The following is a 21,699-nucleotide window of genomic DNA, read 5'->3' as shown; positions in this document are numbered from 1 at the left end:
ATTTCATTTTTGTTTTTAAATGATTAGCCCAGCAGTGGATGATCCACTGCAGGGCTAATAATTTAAAAAAAAAAATGATTTAGTTGTTTTTTGGGATGTTGGGGTGGAGAGCGAAATTGCATGGGGGGGGGGGGGGGGGGCAAGAAATTTTTTGTCCAGGGTCCAGTCAATATTAAAGACGGCCCTGGCTCCTCTTCATGAGAGAATACTAAGAAAAGTTCTGGACTGTGCACATATCGTGAGCATTATACGGTAGCAGGAAGCTGTTTAGGCCTTAGATTAACTGAGGTGTAGAGGCACAAAAAATGATGCAGCAACTGCCTTCTTGGCCACTAAAAGCCCTCGTCTATTTGATTATTATTCCGGCTCAGGATTACCTTGGCAACGTACTAGTCTCTGCTATCACTGCTGCACTAAAACTAGAAACTGTACAAAGGAGGGCTACTAAAATGGTACACATACAAAAAACTTACAAAGAAACGCTTCATGGCATTAATTCTAAAGGAAATATGGACAGACTTGCTTGGACTTTTAGTTCTTATTTCAGTCAATATCTCTAAATATTTCTATGTTTTTAAAGCTCCCTAGCTGCTTTGCAGAACAGAACTAAAGAAATGTAACTGACACTTAATAAACCTATGTCTGATAAGACAAATTTGAAGGATAACTAAGGCTTTTCTTGTTTTGTAGTTAATTATTGGTACCACTTAGCACCCATATATTACAAGCCAACTAAAAAGAATAAAGAGTAATAAGTGTACCTGTGGCAAACAGCTCTTCTTGCATTTCTGCTCTGGAGTGTTTAGAAAAACACCTCTTCTTTAGCCACTGACCATCAAATTCACTGCGGTGGTCATCAGGCCATGTAATAGAGACCTTTAAAGAAAAAAAAATAATATATACAAGATGATCAAAACATTTAATACTTGTGACAAAAATATTGTAAAGTACATTTTATAACAATAGTTGATTATTAAGCATGGTGTCCACATGGAACCTCAAAGCTCTTTGTATGCATGGTGTCCACATGGAACCTCTGTGCATGCATGGTGTCCACATGGAACCACTGTCTATACATGGTGTCCACATGGAACCACTGTCTATACATGGTGTCCACATGGAACCTCTGCGCATGCATGGTGTCCACATGGAACCTCTGCGCACACATGGTGTCCACATGGAACCTCTGCACATGCATGGTGTCCACATGGAACCTCTGCGCATGTATGGTGTCCACATGGAACCTCTGTGCATGCATGGTGTCCACATGGAACCACTGTCTATACATGGTGTCCACATGGAACCACTGTCTATACATGGTGTCCACATGGAACCTCTGCGCATGCATGGTGTCTACATGGAACCTCTGCGCATGCATGGTGTCCACATGGAACTTCTGCGCAGACATGGTGTCCACATGGAACCTCTACACATGCATGGTGTCCACATGGAACCTCTACACAGGCATGGTGTCCACATGGAACCTCTACACATGCATGGTGTCCACATGGAACCTCTGTCTATGCATGGTGTCCACATGGAACCTCTGTCTATGCATGGTGTCCACGTGGAATCTCTGTGCATGCATGGTGTCCACATGGAACCTCTGTGTATGCATGGTGTCCACATGGAACCTCTGTGCATGCATGGTGTGTCTAAAGAATGCATGGTGTCTATATGGAACTTCTGTGCATGCATGGTATACACTATATTTCACACAAACTTTCAGAAAGAATAATAAACAATCTGGTGTTACAAGTGGATGGTTTCATATTTAACCAAAAGTTCAGTGTTGTGCTCGAGCACAATCTAAAACATGGCTGTAAAATTTAGAGCTTTTTGAGAAATGAAATAAACTATTATTATTATTAAAGGGACACTGAACCCAAATGTCTTCTTTCATGATTTAGATAGAGCATGCAATTTTAAGCAACTTTCTAATTTACTCCTATTATCAAATTTTCTTCATTCTCTTGGTATCTTTATTTGAAAAGCAAAAATGTAAGTTTAGATGCCGGCCCATTTTTGGTGAACAGCTGGGTTGTTCTTGCCGATTGGTGGATGAATTCACACACCAATAAACAAGTGCTCTCCAGCGTTCTGAACCAAAAATTTGCTGGCGCCTTAGCGTAGATGCCTTCTTTCTCAAATCACAAAAGAAAAAAATTGGGTTCAGTGTCCCTTTAACTCCTTGCACCAAATGCACATATGTACTAGGCAACACAGTACTTTGACCAGCGTACTGTGTTCATGTAGTATCTATGTCCAACACAGAGGTGCATGCTGAGGTCCCCACTGTCAGCTTACACTGCAGAGACTGCAGCTGGGGGCAGAAGGCATCCACATTGCTAATTGTTACAGAGAGTGACTGTCTCTTTAACAATCCTCCAATGGTGCTGGTGAAAGGTGAGGGAGGGAAGGACAAAGGTGAATGGGCAGCCCAGCCTTAGTGGGGCCGTTTTCCCAACACTACATAAACGTTTTGAAGGGAGAGGAAGGGATGGGTCCTTACATATTGGAACACTAACAGCTGGAGGGGGATCCTACACTGCAGAAAAAAAGTGATCTGGGAGGGGGACCCCGACGCTACAGAAAAAAACATAGCAAATATAAAATAATTAAAAATAAATAAAAATAAAGATAATTTGTTACTGACAGCCTAGTTGCCAATAACAAATATGGCGGATAGCAGTGGGTCTAGATCATCACCTTTGTCCACTTGTAATTTAGGTTATTACTGGCAAAGGACACTAAGACAAAAAAAACAAGCTTTAAAGGGACAAGAAACCCTACATTTTTCATTTTGTGATTCAGAAAGAGCATACCATTTTAAACATCTTTTCAATTCACCTTTAATATCTCATTTGCTTTGTTTTGTATGGTATCTTTGTTAGACTCAAAAGCAGCAATACACTTTAGGGAGCTAGCTGTTGATTGGTGGCTGCACATAAATGCTTCCTCATTGGCACACCCAATGTGTTCAGCTAGCTCCCTGTAGTGCATTGCTGCTCTTTCAACAAAGGATAAAAGAAGAATGAAGAAAATTTGATAATAGAAGTAAATTAGAAAGTTGTTTAAAATTGTATGTTCTATCTGAATCATGGTTTAACTAGAGCATTTTATTTTTTCCAAATTTTCTGTGTCACAAATGAACACATGGTGCTAATATACTTGAGGTTGTAGAACTAGATAGCTTTCTCTTTCCTTTGATTAACGACAAAACAGACTACTGAGTATTATGTGGTTTTTAAGAATGATGTAAAAGAAGCAACCAGAGAGCAACTTATGGGACACTTAAAAAAACACAGCACGTCACAGTGCAGGTAATTAGGTCCCTGCTCAACCTAATCAACAACAACTGAACAAACACTTCTTTCTCTTCCATGCAAAATTAGAAATTAGTCCTTTCCTGAAGAGTATAACGTGTTGACGTCATGTGATGTAAAATTGTGTTTTTCTTGAAAAGGTCATTGCCTTAATTTCAATCCTATAATTGCTACATTAAAGTAAGTTATGTTAATGGTTATTGCTAAATAAGCCGTAAAACACACATTATAATTTTAAAACCTTTAAATGCTGTGCCTGTGATGTTGGACTTCATACCTCCTGTACGTAAATGTAAAAATAATCTCTTTCCAGCAATAAATATTCTACAATATTGATTGGTAAAATTAGATCATAGTTAAAGGGACAGGCTAGTCAAAATTAAACTTTCATGATTCAAATAGGGCATGCAATTTTAAACAACTTTCCAATTTACTTTTATCATCACATTTGTTTTGTTCTCATGGTATTCTTTGTTAAAAGCTAAACCTAGGTAGGCTCATATGCTAATCCCTTGAAGGCCACCTCTTATCTCAGTCTATTTGGACAGTTTTTAACAGCTAGACAGCGCTAGTTCATGTGTGCCATATAGATAACATTGTGCTCACTCCTGTGGATTTACCTATGAGTCAGCACTGATTGGCTCAAATGCAAGTCTGTCAAAAGAATTGAAATAAGGGGGCAGTGTGCAGAGGCTTAGATACAAGGTAATCACAAAGGTAAAAAGTATATTAATATAACCATCTTGGTTATGCAAAACTGGGGAGTGGGTAATAAAGGAATTATCTATCCTTTTAAACAATAAAAATTCTAGAGTAAACTGTCCCTTTAAGCAAAAAATAAAGGAGCCAGGTACATGCTTACAGAAGCCATGGTGTATATAAATATATGTACGTAGAATTAAAAAAATATGTCAAGCTCTGTTTTTTAAAATGTTATGAAGTATGAGTATGTGATTCTAAGGAATGGGGGGGGGGGGGGGTATAGACATTCAAATTGTACAACAAATGTTCCCTTAGAGGTTTTTTTTTTCAACCACTCAATGTTTTAGTAGAATACATTTTACTTATTGTTTTGAAAGAAAAATAAGGTTTAGTGATAGGGAATGTAACATTTGACAAGCAATAAATCAAACCTTTTTTCTTCCTAATGGGAAAGAGTCCACACAGTGGCGTCACTAGGGGGTGCGGGTCGCACCCGGGTGACACCCTCCAGGGAGTGACACCACCAGAATTTTTTTATTTTTTTTTTAAATTTGATTGAAATTCAAAGAAATACAATGTAGAGATGCATAGATTTTTTTATTAGAGGGGCCAGCATTTGTGAATATTAGTGGGACTGGGGGAGTTGTAAAAGACTTAATTTTTTTGCCCCTTGAGCCAGCGCTGCAATTTCCACAAATAGTTTTCCCGGCTGCTTTTGCTTGTTTGTACTTTGCTCCTCCCCTGCCCAATTTCACTATGAATGTTGTGGGCGTGCCGTGGGGCTTGCGAAAGTTGCGCTGCTAGCCTAAACCTGCCTGCCTATCTGTGCTCACTGCTCAGTGACGTGTGGAGCAGTGGAGTCATTCACTGCTGTGCTGTCTCTCTAAACGGAACTGGGAAATCATGAGGGGGATGCCTGGCACCTGACCACATGTCTGTCTGACACTGTCTCTAAAGTGAAGGAGCCACGTATGATGCCCACCAGACCGGTACGGTTACGGTACACTAAGTGCACACTTAAGAGGTAGGAGGGGAGGGCGGGCGGGGGTTTGGAGGTGGGCAGAGTGCAGAGGTGATTGGCCATAAGAAGCGGTAGGCACGCGGCCCGGGGCTGTGCACTGACAGACTTGGAACAGAATCAGAGAGCAGAATTTTCATAGTTTGCACGCCTAAACCTTTTCTTTAGTGATTTATTTTTAGAGTGCTCTGTTTATCATTTGATGCGCTGCTGAGCCAGGGAGCAGCTCTAGTCATGAGCTTTATAATTAATGCAGTGCAGTTTACATATTTTGTATGTGTGTGTGTCTGAGTGTTTTTGTGTGTGTGTGTCTGAGTGTTTTTGTGTGTGTGTGTGTCTGAGTGTTTTTGTGTGTGTGTCTGAGTGTTTTTGTGTGTGTGCCTGAGTGTTTCTGTGTGTGTGCCTGAGTGTTTCTGTGTGTGTGCCTGAGTGTTTCTGTGTGTGTCCCTGAGTGTTTCTGTGTGTGTGTCTGAGTGTTTTTGTGTGTCTGAGTGTTTTTGTGTGTGTGTGCCTGAGTGTTTTTGTGTGTGTGCCTGAGTGTTTTGTGTGTGTGTCAGAGTGTTTTTGTGTATGTCAGAGTGTTTTTGTGTGTGTGTCAGAGTGTGTTTCCGAGTGTTTGTGTGTACATCTGAGTGTGTTTTTAAGTGTGTCTGAGTGTTTGTATGTGTGTGCCTGTGTTTTTGTGTTTGTCTGCTTTCTGGGGGGAGGGGGGGTGACACCATAACTTACCGCACCGGGTGACACCAACCCTAGTGACGCCACTGAGTCCACAGCCGCATTTATTACTTATGGGAAATAGAAACCTGGCCACCAGGAGGAGGCAAAGACCCACCACCCAAAGGCATAAATACTCCTCACACTTCCCCTATCCCCCAGTCATTCTTTGCCTTTTGTCCCAGGAGGTTGGCTGAGATGTGTCAGAACTTTTCTTTTAAAATTATTTTACTTTTATTTCTTTTTCATATGTCCCTTTGACATGGGACATGAGTTTTAAGTAGTCCTGTCAGTCTCTCATGGAGGGCCTGGTTGAAAGTGAGAGTCCAGAGATGCAGTGGGAGCTTCCCTTGCGACACCATTCCAACTCATATTCACAGCTCCGTTTTCAGCACTTGGCGTTGTCAAACTTCATTTCGCTACATGCTGTCTTCTCTAATGACGGAGGCTATTCTACTATTCGTCACACTTGAAGGGCCGTGTTCCTGTTCCACGGCGTAGATTCTGGTAAGATTGTTTCATTTTATTCCGTTATCTGTAATGTGATTATTATGACAGTGTGATATACCTTTAAGGCATATCCCTCCCACTTTCCTCTTTCCCTATTTAACCACCATCAGGCCCTCAATTCACTGCCTGATAATTGATGTTACCTCTGAGGAGAAACATTCACTTTGCTGTATCTGGCTATATACAATTTATTCTCAGGTCTCGCCTGTTATTTTGAACACCTCCCTGGATTTTGCCTACCAACTCCTATCGAGTTCTACAGTCTATCCTCTTTACCTCTCATCCTGCCTGCTTAAGGTATTCGCAGGCTGTCATTATCCACCCGTAAAGCGCAACAGCTGCTCCTACGCTGAAACCGGAAGTGAGTCACACTTGCTCAGTCGGAGCTGGCGCTACCACGCCACAACGATCACCCGGCTTGTTCCGCAGCTCCAGGTCTGTTCTTTCTATTGCTATCAAGTACCGAAGGTATAATAGTTTTCCTCTGCTACTAAATATTAGCTACGTGTAACCTTGTGACTTTCAAGTATCTATCTGACTATTCCACTCTAATATTTACAAGCTGAAATATACTTTCCTGAGTGAGTGTGTGAAGTCGGATTAACTCTATATTCAAATATACTGTTTATTTCTAACTATTTTCCTATGAGTAATATAACCATACTGCTCATTCCATACACTGAACCTATAGTGAACTCTGATTCTGTTTCTACTTGTTCAATACTGCAGGTTTATATCTAATTAAAGAGATAAACCAGAATCTCACCACATTACAATAAATGCTCACTGATTATCTGTCTTAAGTTTGAGCCCTATCTTTTAGGGCAGATTTATCAAAAGAGCAACATTTATTCTCATTATAAACTTGTTAGAAATAAAGGCTTATTAAAAGGTATAACAGTATTATCAGGCCCTAAAAAACAAACAAATTTCAGCTATATTATGGATCCTACAGGGATCCAAAAGGCAATTAACAATATCCATCAAAAATTGGATTACCTGGCTCGTGGCCTAACAGAGGTACAGGCAGAGACCACAACGTTAAAAGCTCTAGTAAAAGACTGTTTAACACCTAAACCTTCTGAAATCGCAGAACCACAAGTACAACCCCCAACACCCTTTTCATGCAAGAGATCTACTTTCAGGGATTTCAAAAATTCTTGCCTTCTATTATTTACTTTAAAACCTCGCACATATCACACAGAAAGACTGAAAGTGTGCACTACTATCTCCTACCTCTCTGGGGAGCCCCGAACCTGGGCAAATAGGTTTTTTGAATCAAATAATCCTATCCTTGATTCCCTACAGGATTTTTTTGCTGCTATGTCTGAGTTATATGAGGATGCTCACACACAACTAATAGCAGAGACCAAACTTCGTTCCCTAAAACAGAGAAAACGTACTGTGGAAGAGTACACCACGGATTTCCAGTTATGGGCGACTGACTCTCAATGGAATGAGGTCAGTCTCCGAAACCAATTTAGACTTGGTTTATCCGAAGTCCTAAAGGATGAGCTCTCCCGCCTTGACATGCCAGAATCTCTCTCTGCTTTGATTAAACTTAGCACCACCCTGGACAGACGAATTAGAGAACGAAAGGCTGAAAAGGGAGGTTTTGAGAGTTCTCCTAGGCAAAGTTATCCAAATATCTCTCATCATGATAAAACCACACCTATGGAAATAGGAGCAATAAGGGGTCCATTGACCCTTGAAGAGAAAACTAGAAGGAGACTTTCAAATCTTTGCATGTATTGTGCAAAGAAAGACCATGCTGTCTCGGATTGCCCTTTATTGGACAAACAAAAAAGGGGTAAGAACATTACCATAGAACATGCTAAAACTGATCTTACTAACCAACTAACTATCTCTCTCTCTCTAAAGTGGGACCAAAACAATCTTCAGAATAAAGCATTTATTGACTCTGGGGCTTCAGGGGTGTATATGAACACTGATTATGTAATAATTAATAAAATACCCACGGTGTGCAAACAAATCCCTGTGTTTGTTAAATTAATTGATGGTTCCTCAGTACAACATGGACAACACACCATACTATACCTTTATTGATCACAACCACAAACGGACACACTGAATATTTATCATTTGACATCCTCCCTATTGCAATGCATACCATAATACTAGGTTACAAATGGTTAGAGGTCCATAACCCTCTCATAGATTGGACATTACATAAATTAAGTTTACAATCAGATTATTGTCAAAAGACATGTTATCCACAAACTCACATAGCACACATACAGAGTATTCCGGAGGTTTACCAGGATTTGGCGGATGTCTTTAACTTAAAGGAGGCAGAGAATCTCCCTCCGCATAGAATTTTCGACTGCCCCATAGAATTAATCCCTGGCTCCCAAATACCTCATGGAAGAATTTATCCCATGTCACAAAAAGAGCTCAAGGATTTACGTTTATATTTAGATGAAAATCTAAAAAAGGGGTTTATTACACATTCCACATCACCCGCAGGCATATTTTTTGTTAAAAATAAAGATGGCACTCAAAGACCAATTATAGATTATAGAGCTTTAAACAGTATCACGGTAAAGAATCGCTATCCTTTACCTTTGATTCCTGAACTATTAGAAAGGCTCACAGATGCCACAATATTTACTAAACTCGATCTGAAGGGTGCATATAATTTAATCCGAATAAAAAAAGGAGACGAATGGAAAACTGCTTTCCGCACCCGATACGGTCTTTATCAATACAACGTGATGCCTTTCGGATTATGCAATGCTCCGGCAACCTTTCAACATTTCATAAATGAAATATTCCATGATTTAATTGACATATGTGTCATCATATACTTAGACGACATCTTAGTTTACTCACGTACCTTATCAGAACACGAAAAACATGTTAGATGGGTTCTCACAAGATTAAAAGAACACAAACTATTTGCAAAACAAGAAAAGTGTATTTTTCACGTCAATCAAATAAAATTCTTGGGTTACATCATAACACCAAATACAATCCGCATGGATACAGATAAAATTAAAGCCATTATAGATTGCCCCCCCCCCCACTACCGTAAGGGCTTTGCAAAGATTCTTAGGTTTTGCGAATTTCTACAGAAAATTCATTCATAACTTTTCTGTTATAGTGAAACCTCTTACTTCATTAACCAGTAGTAAGACCAGATACCTCTGGACAGAGGAGGCCCAAAAGGCTTTTCACACTTTAAAGAACTGTTTTTCAACTGCACCTGTTTTAACCTTACCAGATTACCAACAACCTTTTGTTTTAGAGGTAGATGCATCCAACTCTGGTATAGGCGCAGTGTTATCCCATCATCACAAAACATCCGATCTTTTACATCCTATTGCATTTTACTCAAGAACATACTTACCATCTGAAAAAAACTACAGTATTGGGGATAAAGAGTTATTAGCCATTAAGAACTCTTTAGAACATTGGAGACACTTGTTAGAGAGCACTGAAGTACCTTTTATGATTTATACCGATCATAAAAATTTAGAGTACTTGAAGAAAAATAAGACTCTCTCTGCCCGCCAAGTCCGTTGGTCTCTTTTCCTTGACCGTTTTAATTTCAAACTAACATATAAACCAGGGGTATTGAACATGAAAGCTGATGCTCTATCTAGACAACATGATAACCTAAACGATAAGATTTTAGCATCTCCAATTATTCCACAGCATAAGATAATAGGATCACTTACCACATTCGAAACTGAAGTACTAACTACACTTACGACTGACCCAAATATACCCAACTCATGTACCAAAGATCCATCTACAGGCCTATATTATCATAAGAACAAACTCTATGTACCAGATCCCTTACAGAAGACTTTGTTAACCTACACATATGACAATGTTCTATCAGGTCATACGGGCATACAAAAAACTATAGAACTCACAAGAAGATATTTCTGGTGGCCACAGATGGAACAGTTTATCACCAATTATGTTTCTTATTGCGATATTTGCGCTAGAAATAAACTGGACCATAAAAAGCCAATTGGCTTATTAACATCCATACCAATACCTGATAAGCCCTGGACAACAATCTCGATGGATTTCATTGTTGATTTACCATTGTCACAATCGTACAACACAATTTTTGTTGTTGTCGACCATTTAACCAAACATGCTCATTTCGTTCCATTAAAGTCCCTTCCTACTTCAAGGACAACAGCTAAAGCCTTTATAGATTCAATCGTACGCTTACATGGGTTACACAAAGTTATAATATCTGACCGAGGAACTCAGTTTACTTCAGCTTTCTGGAGGTCCTTATGTAAAATCTTGCAGATTGATGTCAGGTTTTCAACTGCATTAAACCCCCAAACGAATGGATTAACTGAGAGGTTAAACCAAACCCTCGAACAATATCTCAGATGTTACATTACCCATTTACAGGATGATTGGGTCTCATACCTACCGTTAGCAGAATTCTCCTATAATAATTCAATGTCATCTTCCACTAAAATGACTCCATTCTACGCAACTTATGGTTATCACCCACTCTCTATTACTTTGTCTAAGGTAACTGTTAACTCTCCAAGTGCAACGGATTACACTTCATCCTTACAACAACGGTTGGACATCCTAAAGACTCATCTTCATGACGCAAAGGAAAGACAGAAGAGATATTATGATCAAAAACACAGAGAAACCCCAAAGTATGAGATAGGTGATCTGGTCCTCCTATCCACCAAGCATCTCAAATTACAATTACCTAGCAAGAAACTCGCTAACCAATTCCTAGGGCCGATCCCTATTGAAAACGTTATAAATGAGAATGCAGTCCGTATAACCCTGCCTAAGGACTTTAGGATACATAATTCTTTTCATGTTTCTCTATTAAAACCTTACAAGTCGGACCCTTCACGTCTACATCAAGAACCTCCGGCCCCGGTTTTGATCGATGAACAGGAAGAATTTGAGGTAGAGAAAATCCTTGATTCCCGTTTTAGACACCGTCGTTTGGAGTATTTGATCAAATGGAAAGGATACGGTCCGGTAGACAATTCATGGCATTCCCATTTGGAGGTTCATGCACCTGTAATGGTGCGACGGTTTCATCACAGATATCCTTTCAAACCTCGTTTGGGGTCCTCTGGAGTGGTCCCTTGAAGGGGGGGAGATGTGATATACCTTTAAGGCCTATCCCTCCCACTTTCCTCTTTCCCTATTTAACCACCATCAGGCCCTCAATTCACTGCCTGATAATTGATGTTACCTTTGAGGAGAAACATTCACTTTGCTGTATCTGGCTATATACAATTTATTCTCAGGTCTCGTCTGTTATTTTGAACACCTCCCTGGATTTTGCCTACCAACTCCTATCGAGTTCTACAGTCTATCCTTTTTACCTCTCATCCTGCCTGCTTAAGGTATTCGCAGGCTGTCATTATCCTACCCGTACGGCTCAACAGCTGCTCCTATGCTGAAACCGGAAGTGAGTCACACTTGCTCAGTCGGAGCTGCCGCTACCACGCCACAATGCTCACCTGGCTTGTTCCGCAGCTCCAGGTCTGTACTTTCTATTACTATCAAGTACCGAAGGTATAATAGTTTTCCTCTGCTACTAAATATTAGCTATGTGTAACCTTGTGACTTTCAAGTATCTATCTGACTATTCCACTCTAATATTTACAAGCTGAAATATACTTTCCTGAGTGAGTGTGTGAAGTTGGATTAACTCTATATTCAAATATACTGTTTATTTCTATCTAACTATTTTCCTATGAGTAATATAACCATACTGCTCATTCCATACACTGAACCTATAGTGAACTCTGATTCTGTTTCTACTTGTTCAATACTGCAGGTTTATATCTAATTAAAGAGATAAACCAGAATCTCACCACATTACAATAAATGCTCACTGATTATCTGTCTTAAGTTTGAGCCCTATCTTTTAGGGCAGATTTATCAAAAGAGCAACATTTATTCTCATTATAAACTTGTTAGAAATAAAGGCTTATTAAAAGGTATAACAGACAGTTAATTATGGGCCTCGTTGAGGCACCTTCTGCTCCGATCTGGGAATCATGGGATAATTCCTCCTTAGGGTGGATTAGTGAACGGGGAAGGGGTTTTGTTTATCATTTTTCTTATGTGATTCAACCTGCTTGTGTATGTGCATAGGAGCTCTGTGGCCGAGACATATGCCTATGTGGCACATATTGGCTTGTTCTTTCAGTTGTGGTTTACACGGCCTAGAACTATACCTTCTGGTTATGCCTATTTTATTCAGACTTGCTTAACCTTTTCTGTGGGCCTAGTTTTGCCGCCCTTTTAGTGGCACGCTTTTTGGAATTTCGGGGGGCATTTTTATGCTTGGGTGGGTCTTTTTCCCCTTCCACATTCCTGACTGAGTGGCGACGGAGGAAAGAGTCTGCTCCGCTGAGGTCTGGTCATAGGAGGTAGTGAGTGCCCCCAGCCATTGTGGGTGTCAGATGCCAGTCGCTGTTTTTTTCCCAATCTTTGTTTATTTTGTGCAGTCTTAAGCCATGGAGGATTCCAATGCTGGGACTATTTTTATATCCGATTCTGAGTCGTCCTTGGATGCGGATTGTAATTCTGTGTTGTCCTCGGATGAGGACTGTAATTTAGCCCTATTATCACAAGTCTGCCAATCTTGTTTCTCGTGCCTGGATAGACCCTTGGCCTTCAGAGCCATCGGCCTCTGGGGGCTCTGCTCTTCAGGAGGCGCCTTCCCAATCGCATACTCCTTTTACTTTTGAGGTTGGCCCCAATGTTAATGTCCCCTCCACACAGGGTGGATTGTTTCCCCCGGATATGGCGGGACATTTTCAATTTAATATTTTAACGGCGCTGATTCGCTTGCAGGACCCTGAAGTTTCCTTGCAGTTGTGTGCCTGCCTGCCTATTCCGGGTGTTCAGACCGTGAATGGCACTATAATATTCCCTCTGGGGGTGTTTGTTTCCCCTTGTTGTTCTTTTCGTTATAGGATTGTGCGACTGTGTGTCCTATTACGACAACTTTTTGATTTATTGGGGGATCCTTTCCTTTATGGTCCAAGGACTTCTCAGTTCTCGCAAGGTTCTTCAAGATAGGCTAGTGGGGATGTGTCTCTCCCCGGTCGGTCTACTGTGAGTTTTCCCAGTCTTTTTTTCTGGAGGTTACAGTTTCTGTTTGGCAGGTCCTGCAGAGACATAGTTCCTTCTGGGCGGATGCCTGCGGGTGCCCTTGTTTTTCTTTTATCCAGTCCGGATTATTTTTCTCTTTCTGTTTTCCCTATGGGAATTCTGGAATAGCTTGATTTAAGTTTTTCTACGGAAGTTGTTCCCAGATTTATTCCAGAGTTTTGTGTGTGACCTGATACTTGTTAGTGATGCATGTTGCGTCTGACTGGTCCGGCGGGACCTACTGATTCTCTTGTTCAGTTATTTGTTTTTATACACAAAAAAACAAACAAACAAAAAAAGAAGAAACATTTTTACTATTTTTCTGGACCTTCGGGTCTGGATGTCGGAAACGCTTGGACTGGCTTGTGTCAGTCCACACCCGACGTCTGGACCAGTGATATCTCACTGTGTCCTTTCGCATCCCTAATCCAAGAGGTGTGGTCCTTACCATGTGGAGCGGTTATGTCCTTTTGAGCTGCTGTTGATGGTTCTTCTAGAGTCTTTGCCATTGTGTAGTTTAGGCTGTCATGCAGAGGTGGACAATGACCTCTTCCTCCGCCCCTGGTAGATTTTTAGGCTCTGATGGGATTTTGTATTGACCACTCTGGTGTTGTCACTGGTGCCCTGGTCGTCTTTATCGCCCCTTGGGGGGTTGGGCCCGTGGTGGGTTCTGTTCTTGGAGTCCTGTGCCTCGGGGCGTCGAATTAGGTTATTTTTCACACTATCTCTTGGGTCCTTCTTGGATTTTGATTCAAGGTTCTTTTCCCTCATTGAGATAGCCTGCCAGCTGGTCCATCTTGGGGCGTGTCGCCTTGGGAGCTGACTTATGGAAGTCTGGTTTCCTCCTTTATGATTCCAGCGTAGATCTAGGGGGAGAGTCTACGGTTCTGGCACTCTAGCTCTTTATCCTATTTGTATGTCCCTGTTATGCCCCTGGGATTTGAGGTTGGGTCAGGATGGGTCCTATTGTCTCCCTTTTAGGGAGTCCGGGGTCATTTAAGTTTGATACCTTTGTGGAGGATGGGTTCTGGGCTTTTTTGTTAAGGGGGTCCCTTATCTTATTCCTCTTTTGTGTCTAGGACTAGCTCTAGCTCGGTTTGACCTCTCTTTCCCCTTTGTCTCTGCCTTCTGCAGACTTGTCAGGGCGCATGGGTTGGGCTTGTTGGTCGCCTTGCTGCTTGTGTTAAGGAGGCTCTAGAGGTTGCTCTCAGTCTTGGCCCTTTTGTTGGGTTCTGGGAGGTCTGTATTCCTTTCTGTCCTAGGATTTGCGCTGGTCACTTAACACTTTGGGCGTTCGGTGCCTGTACAATCATTTGTAAATTGGTTGGGTGCCCTGGGGACATGTGCTCCCTGTCTCTTGGTTTTCTGAGGGACTCTTGTCTCTTTTGAAATAGCTTCACTGCCTAGCAAGCGGAAGGTTTGCTGTTAGCAAACAGCTGCAGTTATTTTACCTTGTCTGCTAGAAAGCTATTGAGCCTAGGTGGCCTAGTGGTTAGCTTGTCTGTCTAGCAAGCCGCAGTTCTTGAGTTTGTACTCAGCTGCGATTACTTGCTATTTTATATCTGATGCCTGTGGGCTTGCCCTTAGGGATTATGTCCTCGGGTCTCTGGATTTTCCCAGGGTCTGGTCGTCTTGCTCAAGCGTGCCTGGTGGTCCTTCCCTTCCTTTTGTGTAGGGGTGGGGTTCTGTTGGTCAGCTAATTTGGCCTATGGTTAGCTTTGCTACCCAGCTTGCAGAAGGTTGCTGTTATCTCCAGGGCAACTGTTGCTCCTTAAACGCTAGCATGCACTTTAGGGTCCCTTGTGAGGTGTTTTTCTGAACCCTTTGGAGGAGTTGGATCTTTGGGATCTCTTTGTTCAGAAGGGATAATTCAGGAAGTATGTTCCGCTGCTCTGCGGCCTATAGTGGTATAGTGTTCTGCGCAGCTTCATTTGGAGCGGGATGTTTCGTATCCATTTTTGGATGAGGGCTCTGCTTATTTTTGTGCCATTCGTTTTTGTCATCCTTTTCCTGTCTCGCTCCTCAGCTTTTCTCTGGGTATGGACATTTTTCCTCAGTCTCTTGTGGTCTGGGGTGTGGGACTTGGTCTGTTTTCCCCTGCTCACTGAGGTGGGGTTTTTTCCTTCACGTCCTCGTTTATATGGTGACACATGTCCACGCTGTCTCGCTGTTTTTGTGTTTGTTGGTCCTTGAGATTCATTTGTTTCTCTCTGGTCCTTTCTTGGCTTTTCATATAGTCTGTTCGGGTGTAGACTACTGTGTGGCTCCAGGTTGTTTCTTTGTCACCCTGGAAGGTGTTCCTTTTCTTCTGTCTTGTCTCTTCCCTCTGAAAATTTTTAGTTGGATCCCTCGCTTGGTTGAGGGGCTGCGGCGGGGTTGTTGCCCCTGACAGATGCTGTCCTTGTGGTGGGTGGTCTCAGTTGGGCCCACTCGTGGTTCTATCTAGGTTTTTTGGACTGTTGGTAGACTTGTGTTTCTTCCCTGTTTCAGACAAACTGGGACTTTGTTTTCTTGGGAATCTGTTTTTAGGTTGGTGCCTTTATTGGTCCGCCTCCTATTCTCCCGTTTTGGCATTTTGTGTCCTCTTTGGCTTGGGTATAAGTTTCCCATAAGTAATGAAAGCGGCTGTGGACTCTTTCCCATTAGGAAGAAATACATAAATTATGCTTACCTGAAAATTTCCTTTTCTTCCGTGGGAAAGAGTCCACAGCCCCCCACGCGGTTTGGTTTTTTTTGAGGCATTGTTGCTTTTTATCTCCTGGCACCCTTTCACCTTGATGCTTCTTCCACTGTTCCTTGTTCCTCGGCTGAATAACTGGGGGATAGGGGAAGTGGGAGGAGTATTTATTCCTTTGGCTGGTGGGTCTTTGCCTCCTCCTGGTGGCCAGGTTCTTATTTCCCATAACTAATGAATGCGGCTGTGAACTCTTTCCCACGGAAGAAAAGGAAATTATCAGGTAAGCATAACTTATGCTTTTTATAAAATAGTCTGTTTTGTTATTGTAATAAAAAAATCACTAAGCAGTGGCTTATACTTAAAGGGATAGTAAAGTCCAAATTAAACTTAACTTTTATCATCAAATTTGCTTTGTTCTCTTGTTATTCTTAGTTGAAGACTAATAATAGGGAGGCTTATATGTTTTTTTTAAGCCCTTGAATGCTGCCTCTTATCTGAATGCATTTGACAATTTTTACAGCTAGAGGGCGTTAGTTCATGTGTTTCATATATATATAACACGGTGCTCATGCATGTGAAGTTAATAAGGAGTCAGCACTAATTACCTAAAATGCAAGTCTGTCAAAAGATCTGCGATAAGGAGGCAGTCGGCAGAAGCTTAGATACAAGATAATCAGAGGTAAAAACTATATTTCTATAATGTGTTGCTTATGCAAAACTAGGGAATTGTAAATAAAGAGAGTATCTATCTTTTTAAACAATAACATTTTTGGTGTTTACTACCCCTTTAATATAAATCCTTGCAATATGTATTTATTCATCATTTTAAATGGATTTTACCTTGTATTTCTTTTTTAAATTACATTCATGCAGTGTCTATTACTTCCCATCACAGCCCTACAAGAATGCTCGGGGTCTCTACATTAAAGGGATAATATAGTCAAAAATAAACTTTTGTGATTCATAGAGAGCATACAATTTTAAGTAACTTTCTAATTTACTCCTATTATCAAGTTTTCTTCATTCTCTTGGTATCTTTATTTAAATAAGCTTGAAAGTAAGCTTAGAAGCTGGCCCATTTTTGGTTCAGATCCTGGGTAGCGCTTGCTGATTGGATAGCTACATTTAGGCACAAATCAGCAAGCGCTACCCAAGTCCTGAAGCAAAAATGGGCCGGCTTCTAAGCTTACATTCCAGCTTTTTAAAATAAAGATACCAAGAGAATGAAGAAAAATTGATAATAGGAGTAAATTAGAAAGTTGATTAAAATTCCATGCTCTATCTGAATAATGAAAGTTTAATTTTGATTACAATATCCCTTTAAGGCATATATCTAGCTTGATGACATAAATCTTCTAGAGCACTGGTTTTCAAACCTGTCCTCAGGCCTCCCTAACAGGTCAGATTTTCAGAATAACCTTGGGTGATATAACCATAATATAATCATATTTACTAATCAGCTGATTATTTCACATGTGCTCTAGTTCAGATTTCCTTTAAAAACCAGTGTTCTAGAGTAACATGAACTGGTTTACTACTCAGTGAATGCTAGCTAAACATGGAGTCAGATTTGCCCATGCTTAGAAGAAGCAGAATGCAACTTAAGTTAGCAACATGTCAGCTCTTATCTCCCTGAGTGCATTAGTTACAACTTTAGCCACCAATCAGCAAGCGCTACCCAGGGGCTGAACCAAAAATGTGCTTGCTTTTACTGCAATTTTACTTTAACAACTATAGCGTTCCCCCCCCCCCCCCCCCCCAGAGAGCCTGGATTGCATTTCGTGGAATAAAAAATGCTGTCACTCCTACATGCTGCACAGCGATTGGTTTATATTTGAGGGAGTTTATTTATATATTTCCTCTAATTGGCCACAGCAAAGCAATAGATATAAACAAAGTTCAAGAGACTTTTCAAGATCTTTAAAAAAATGAAGCATTTTGCATGCCGATTGTTTGCAATGCAGTGAACTATTTTTGATGCATAAATAAAAAAAAACCCATCAATGTCCCTTTAATCTGAAATATAGCTCTAGTATGCAGTAGTGATGGGCAAATGTGTTAAAAGTGCAATTCGCTTGGTAGAACGAATAGTCCTGTGCACATTCATTTTAGACAATCGAATGTTGAGAAGAATGAAAATCCATTAAAATTCATTAATCAAATATTTCCAGTTTTTGAATGTTACTTTCATTTTCAAAATGTTCATAATTAGATTGAATATCCACATTAGAAATTTCGAATGTAACAAATACTATTCAAAGGTTCAACAGTTTATGCGGTAGGGAATTTAGTACATTGATACATAATAGATACAAATATTGATTCAAATTTTTCTTTTTCGAATATTCCATAATTCGAATCTGACATTTAAAGAGGGCATTAGAAATACTAATACATACAGTATATATTGATTCAAATTTCTTTAATTCGAATATTGCATAATTTGATTTGAATTATACAATATCTGAAGTGGATACATTTGAATTTAATATTACATTTAAAGATAGCATTAGAAATACAATTACATTAACCCCTTCCCACCGTTAGGACGTTCAATGGCATCCTAACTGTGCTGGGCTTTAGCGCCGTTAGGACAGCATGGAACATCTTAGCCGTTTGGCTCTCCTGAAGCCATAGCCGCTTCCTAAATGGGATCGCAGGCTGGTGGGAGTGACCCGATCCCATCATTGAAATCATGCAATCGCATGAATGATTGCGCAATTTCAACTTTTACTTATTTGTTTACATCGGGGTTAAACGAATGTTAGAATGTTGTACAAACATTCCAAATTCAAAACAAACAAACAAATGTGTTAAAATTTGTTTCATTTTTCAAATGTTGCAAAACATTTGCCCATCCCTAGTATGCAGATAACATTGGCCCATCTAGTCTTCTCTATGGTTCAAAACTTCAGTGTGTTTGAAATACCTGTTAGAAACAATATGGTCATTACTGGAAGGCTGCTCTACAGTTAAACTACTCTTTTTTTGCTCATTGGGCGTATATAGGGCTATATAACAGACTTTGGTACTCATATGTCCTATCAATAAGGTGTGTCTATGTACATAATGAGTCCCAAGCAATCACAAGGTACCTTCTTGTCCTCTGTCAAGATAGCATCTCTAATTCCAGTGTTCACGTTCAGATTTTCAATGGGAAGTTTTCTAGCTTTAGCAGAATCCAAAAAGCAGTGAGGACACTGGCAGTTATCTCTGAGCCACACAAAGGGGTAGAGACTTTGGTTACCATCCTCCCAGTGTACGCACACAAACCGTTCAGCATCAAATATCTCTACATTCTGTATCATGGTGATAGGATAAGCTGCACGTTCAGCAATAAGTGCTCCTGCTTTCTGCTGCCAACGAGGGAAAAGAAACAAAGATCTTAAAGGAAAGCTTCTGTTCCTTTGAACCTTTGCTGGGAATTGCACAAAACATCTGTGGACTTTAGCCTTTAATAAATGTTTTGCCACAGTGGCCCACATTGCTGTTCTGCTCCTGTGCAGGTTTAAGATATAATTTCAATGAAAGAAGTTTCCTAGAAAGAGAAAACACATAATAAGTATGGTTAGATGCATTGAAATACTCATTTGTACTACTGACCCTCAAAAGGGGTTTTGTTAAAGGCACAGTAAAAATATCTTGTAAATACAAAGTATTTCTTTGGTCTTGCTATAGAATAACATATCAGTTAGGTGTAATTTTTTACTGCAGTTGTTTTCAACAGCCAAACTCCACCCACAATTTCCTTTATTTGGAGAAGCCAATCCAAGCTTGAGCCTGAAGACCAAAAGGCTAGCCACAGTCATAAAGTTAGTATAAAATGCAATGTTTTGCAGTTTTTATCTGTTAACTACAATAAGTGAAAGATATGTAGCAGGGTCAGCATTGAGAAGTCTGCAATGTGATTTTTCAGCTCTAAGAATTTGAACATCCACATTTTTCAGCGCTAAATTACATGAAAAGGGGTCAAAATAAATAATGAAAGTATATTGCTAAGTTTTTTTGCTACACACAACTAAAGTGTTTATAGTAAAGTATCAGTGTTTTTAATGGCAATTTAAACTGTTCTCTTGGGATAACCAATTCATCTTCCTTTATATAAGGACTGTTCATTTCAAAGCGGGTGCCCACTTTACGCTTCTGCTGTACCACCACATTTTATTCTGCGTGGATCCAATGTGTATGTTTGTTATGTGTAGAGAATGTTTTAGCACATTTATTACAAATAGCAAATGTTGGCCACATTAATATTCCCTATATTTGCCATCAAATGTTAACTTTTCCATTATTGTAATTTATAGTGTATTTGAAAATTTTATGTATGCAATTTTAAGAGACTTTTAAATTTACTTATTTTATCAAATTTACTTCATTCTCTTGGTGTCCTTTGCTCAGGAACAACTATGCACTACTGGGAGCTTGCTGGTGGTTTGTGACTACACACATATGCCTCTGTCATTAGCTCACCAGGTGTGTTTAGCTAGCTGTCAATTTTGCATTGCTGTTCTGAAGCTGACTTTAACTATGTGTTTAACCTATTTGCAGGGGTTAAAAACAATAAATAGTGCAATAATAAAATGCTCTAAAACAGTAACAAACACACTAAATTATGAATTTTAAAGTAGAGTAGTTTAGGATATAGGTTTTTACATATTAGCAAGGTGGGTTGCTTAGCCTGGCAGACATTTGTTGAAAATACTGTACAATGGCTTGTATGATTTTCATATTGTGTTTTTTATTGTTATTCTTTCAGACTTTCAAAAAATTTCAAATCTCCCAAATGTTAACTAAACTTTGACCACTCATTTATATTCATTTTTTTTTGTCCCACCTAAAAGACTGCATCTGAAAACATTTTTTCAGTTGAATATATGCTGAATAAATGTGTTTTCTTATTGGGATCTGTCCCATTCCAATATAAATTGCTATCACCCAGTATGCAATGAATACTTAGGTATGCAACATGCATTTAATTTAATTATCAAATAAAATGTATGCAACAATACACTTTCTTAAAGGGACACCAGAGTAAAGAAACAAAAATATTTCATGGTTTAGATAGAGCAAGCAATGATAAGAGCTTTTCCAGTTCACTTCTATTATCAAATGTACTTTGTTCTCTCCATTATATCCAGATAGATTCAGAAGCAGCACAGTTAGTGGGAGTTAGCTGGTGATTGGTGGCTATGAATTATCATTAGGTCTCAGGAAGACATAGCTAAAATCAGCTCCAAAGCAGCAAAGTGTTTAACCCATTTACAGGGGTAAAGCACCATTATACCCAAGCAGTAGTGCAATAATAAAATGCAGCTTTATGTCGCTCTAAGGATATATTTGTGTATGTGTGTATACAGATAAATATATAGGCCTTTGTATACAATCAGGTCTGTAGGATTTATTTATATATTTCACATCTTCAGGTCTAGGGTATGGAAACTAGGATCTGTATATAAACATATATATGCACTTCTTTATAGTGTGCATTCTCATCCACAGACTACTGTATTTACATGTATTTATGGTGCATATATATATATAATCTAGAATGCTAAAGTCAGATTTTACCAAAATATATATATGCACTTCTTTATAGGGTGCATTCTCAT

The 21,699-nt window shown here is 39.8% G+C and overlaps 1 protein-coding gene across 2 annotated transcripts in view; it reads right to left on the bottom strand.

Moving 5' to 3' along the window:
* The window catches only part of BBOX1 (gamma-butyrobetaine hydroxylase 1), a 268,381-nt gene that overhangs the window by 233,023 nt on the left and 13,659 nt on the right, over positions 1-21,699 (bottom strand). For both annotated transcript variants that reach the window (XM_053720388.1, XM_053720389.1), the window contains exons 2-3: positions 19,186-19,628; positions 762-876 (exon numbers count right to left, since the gene is read on the bottom strand). In XM_053720388.1, coding sequence (XP_053576363.1) covers positions 762-876; positions 19,186-19,575 — 505 coding nt within the window. In that variant the 5' untranslated portion in view covers positions 19,576-19,628. The remainder of the gene's footprint in view (positions 1-761; positions 877-19,185; positions 19,629-21,699) is intronic.

The sequence above is a fragment of the Bombina bombina genome, chromosome 7, assembly GCF_027579735.1.
Source record: "Bombina bombina isolate aBomBom1 chromosome 7, aBomBom1.pri, whole genome shotgun sequence".
Lineage (NCBI taxonomy): Eukaryota > Metazoa > Chordata > Amphibia > Anura > Bombinatoridae > Bombina > Bombina bombina.
Note: the sequence above shows the minus strand (reverse complement) of the source record. Positions and strands in the feature narration are given on the sequence as shown.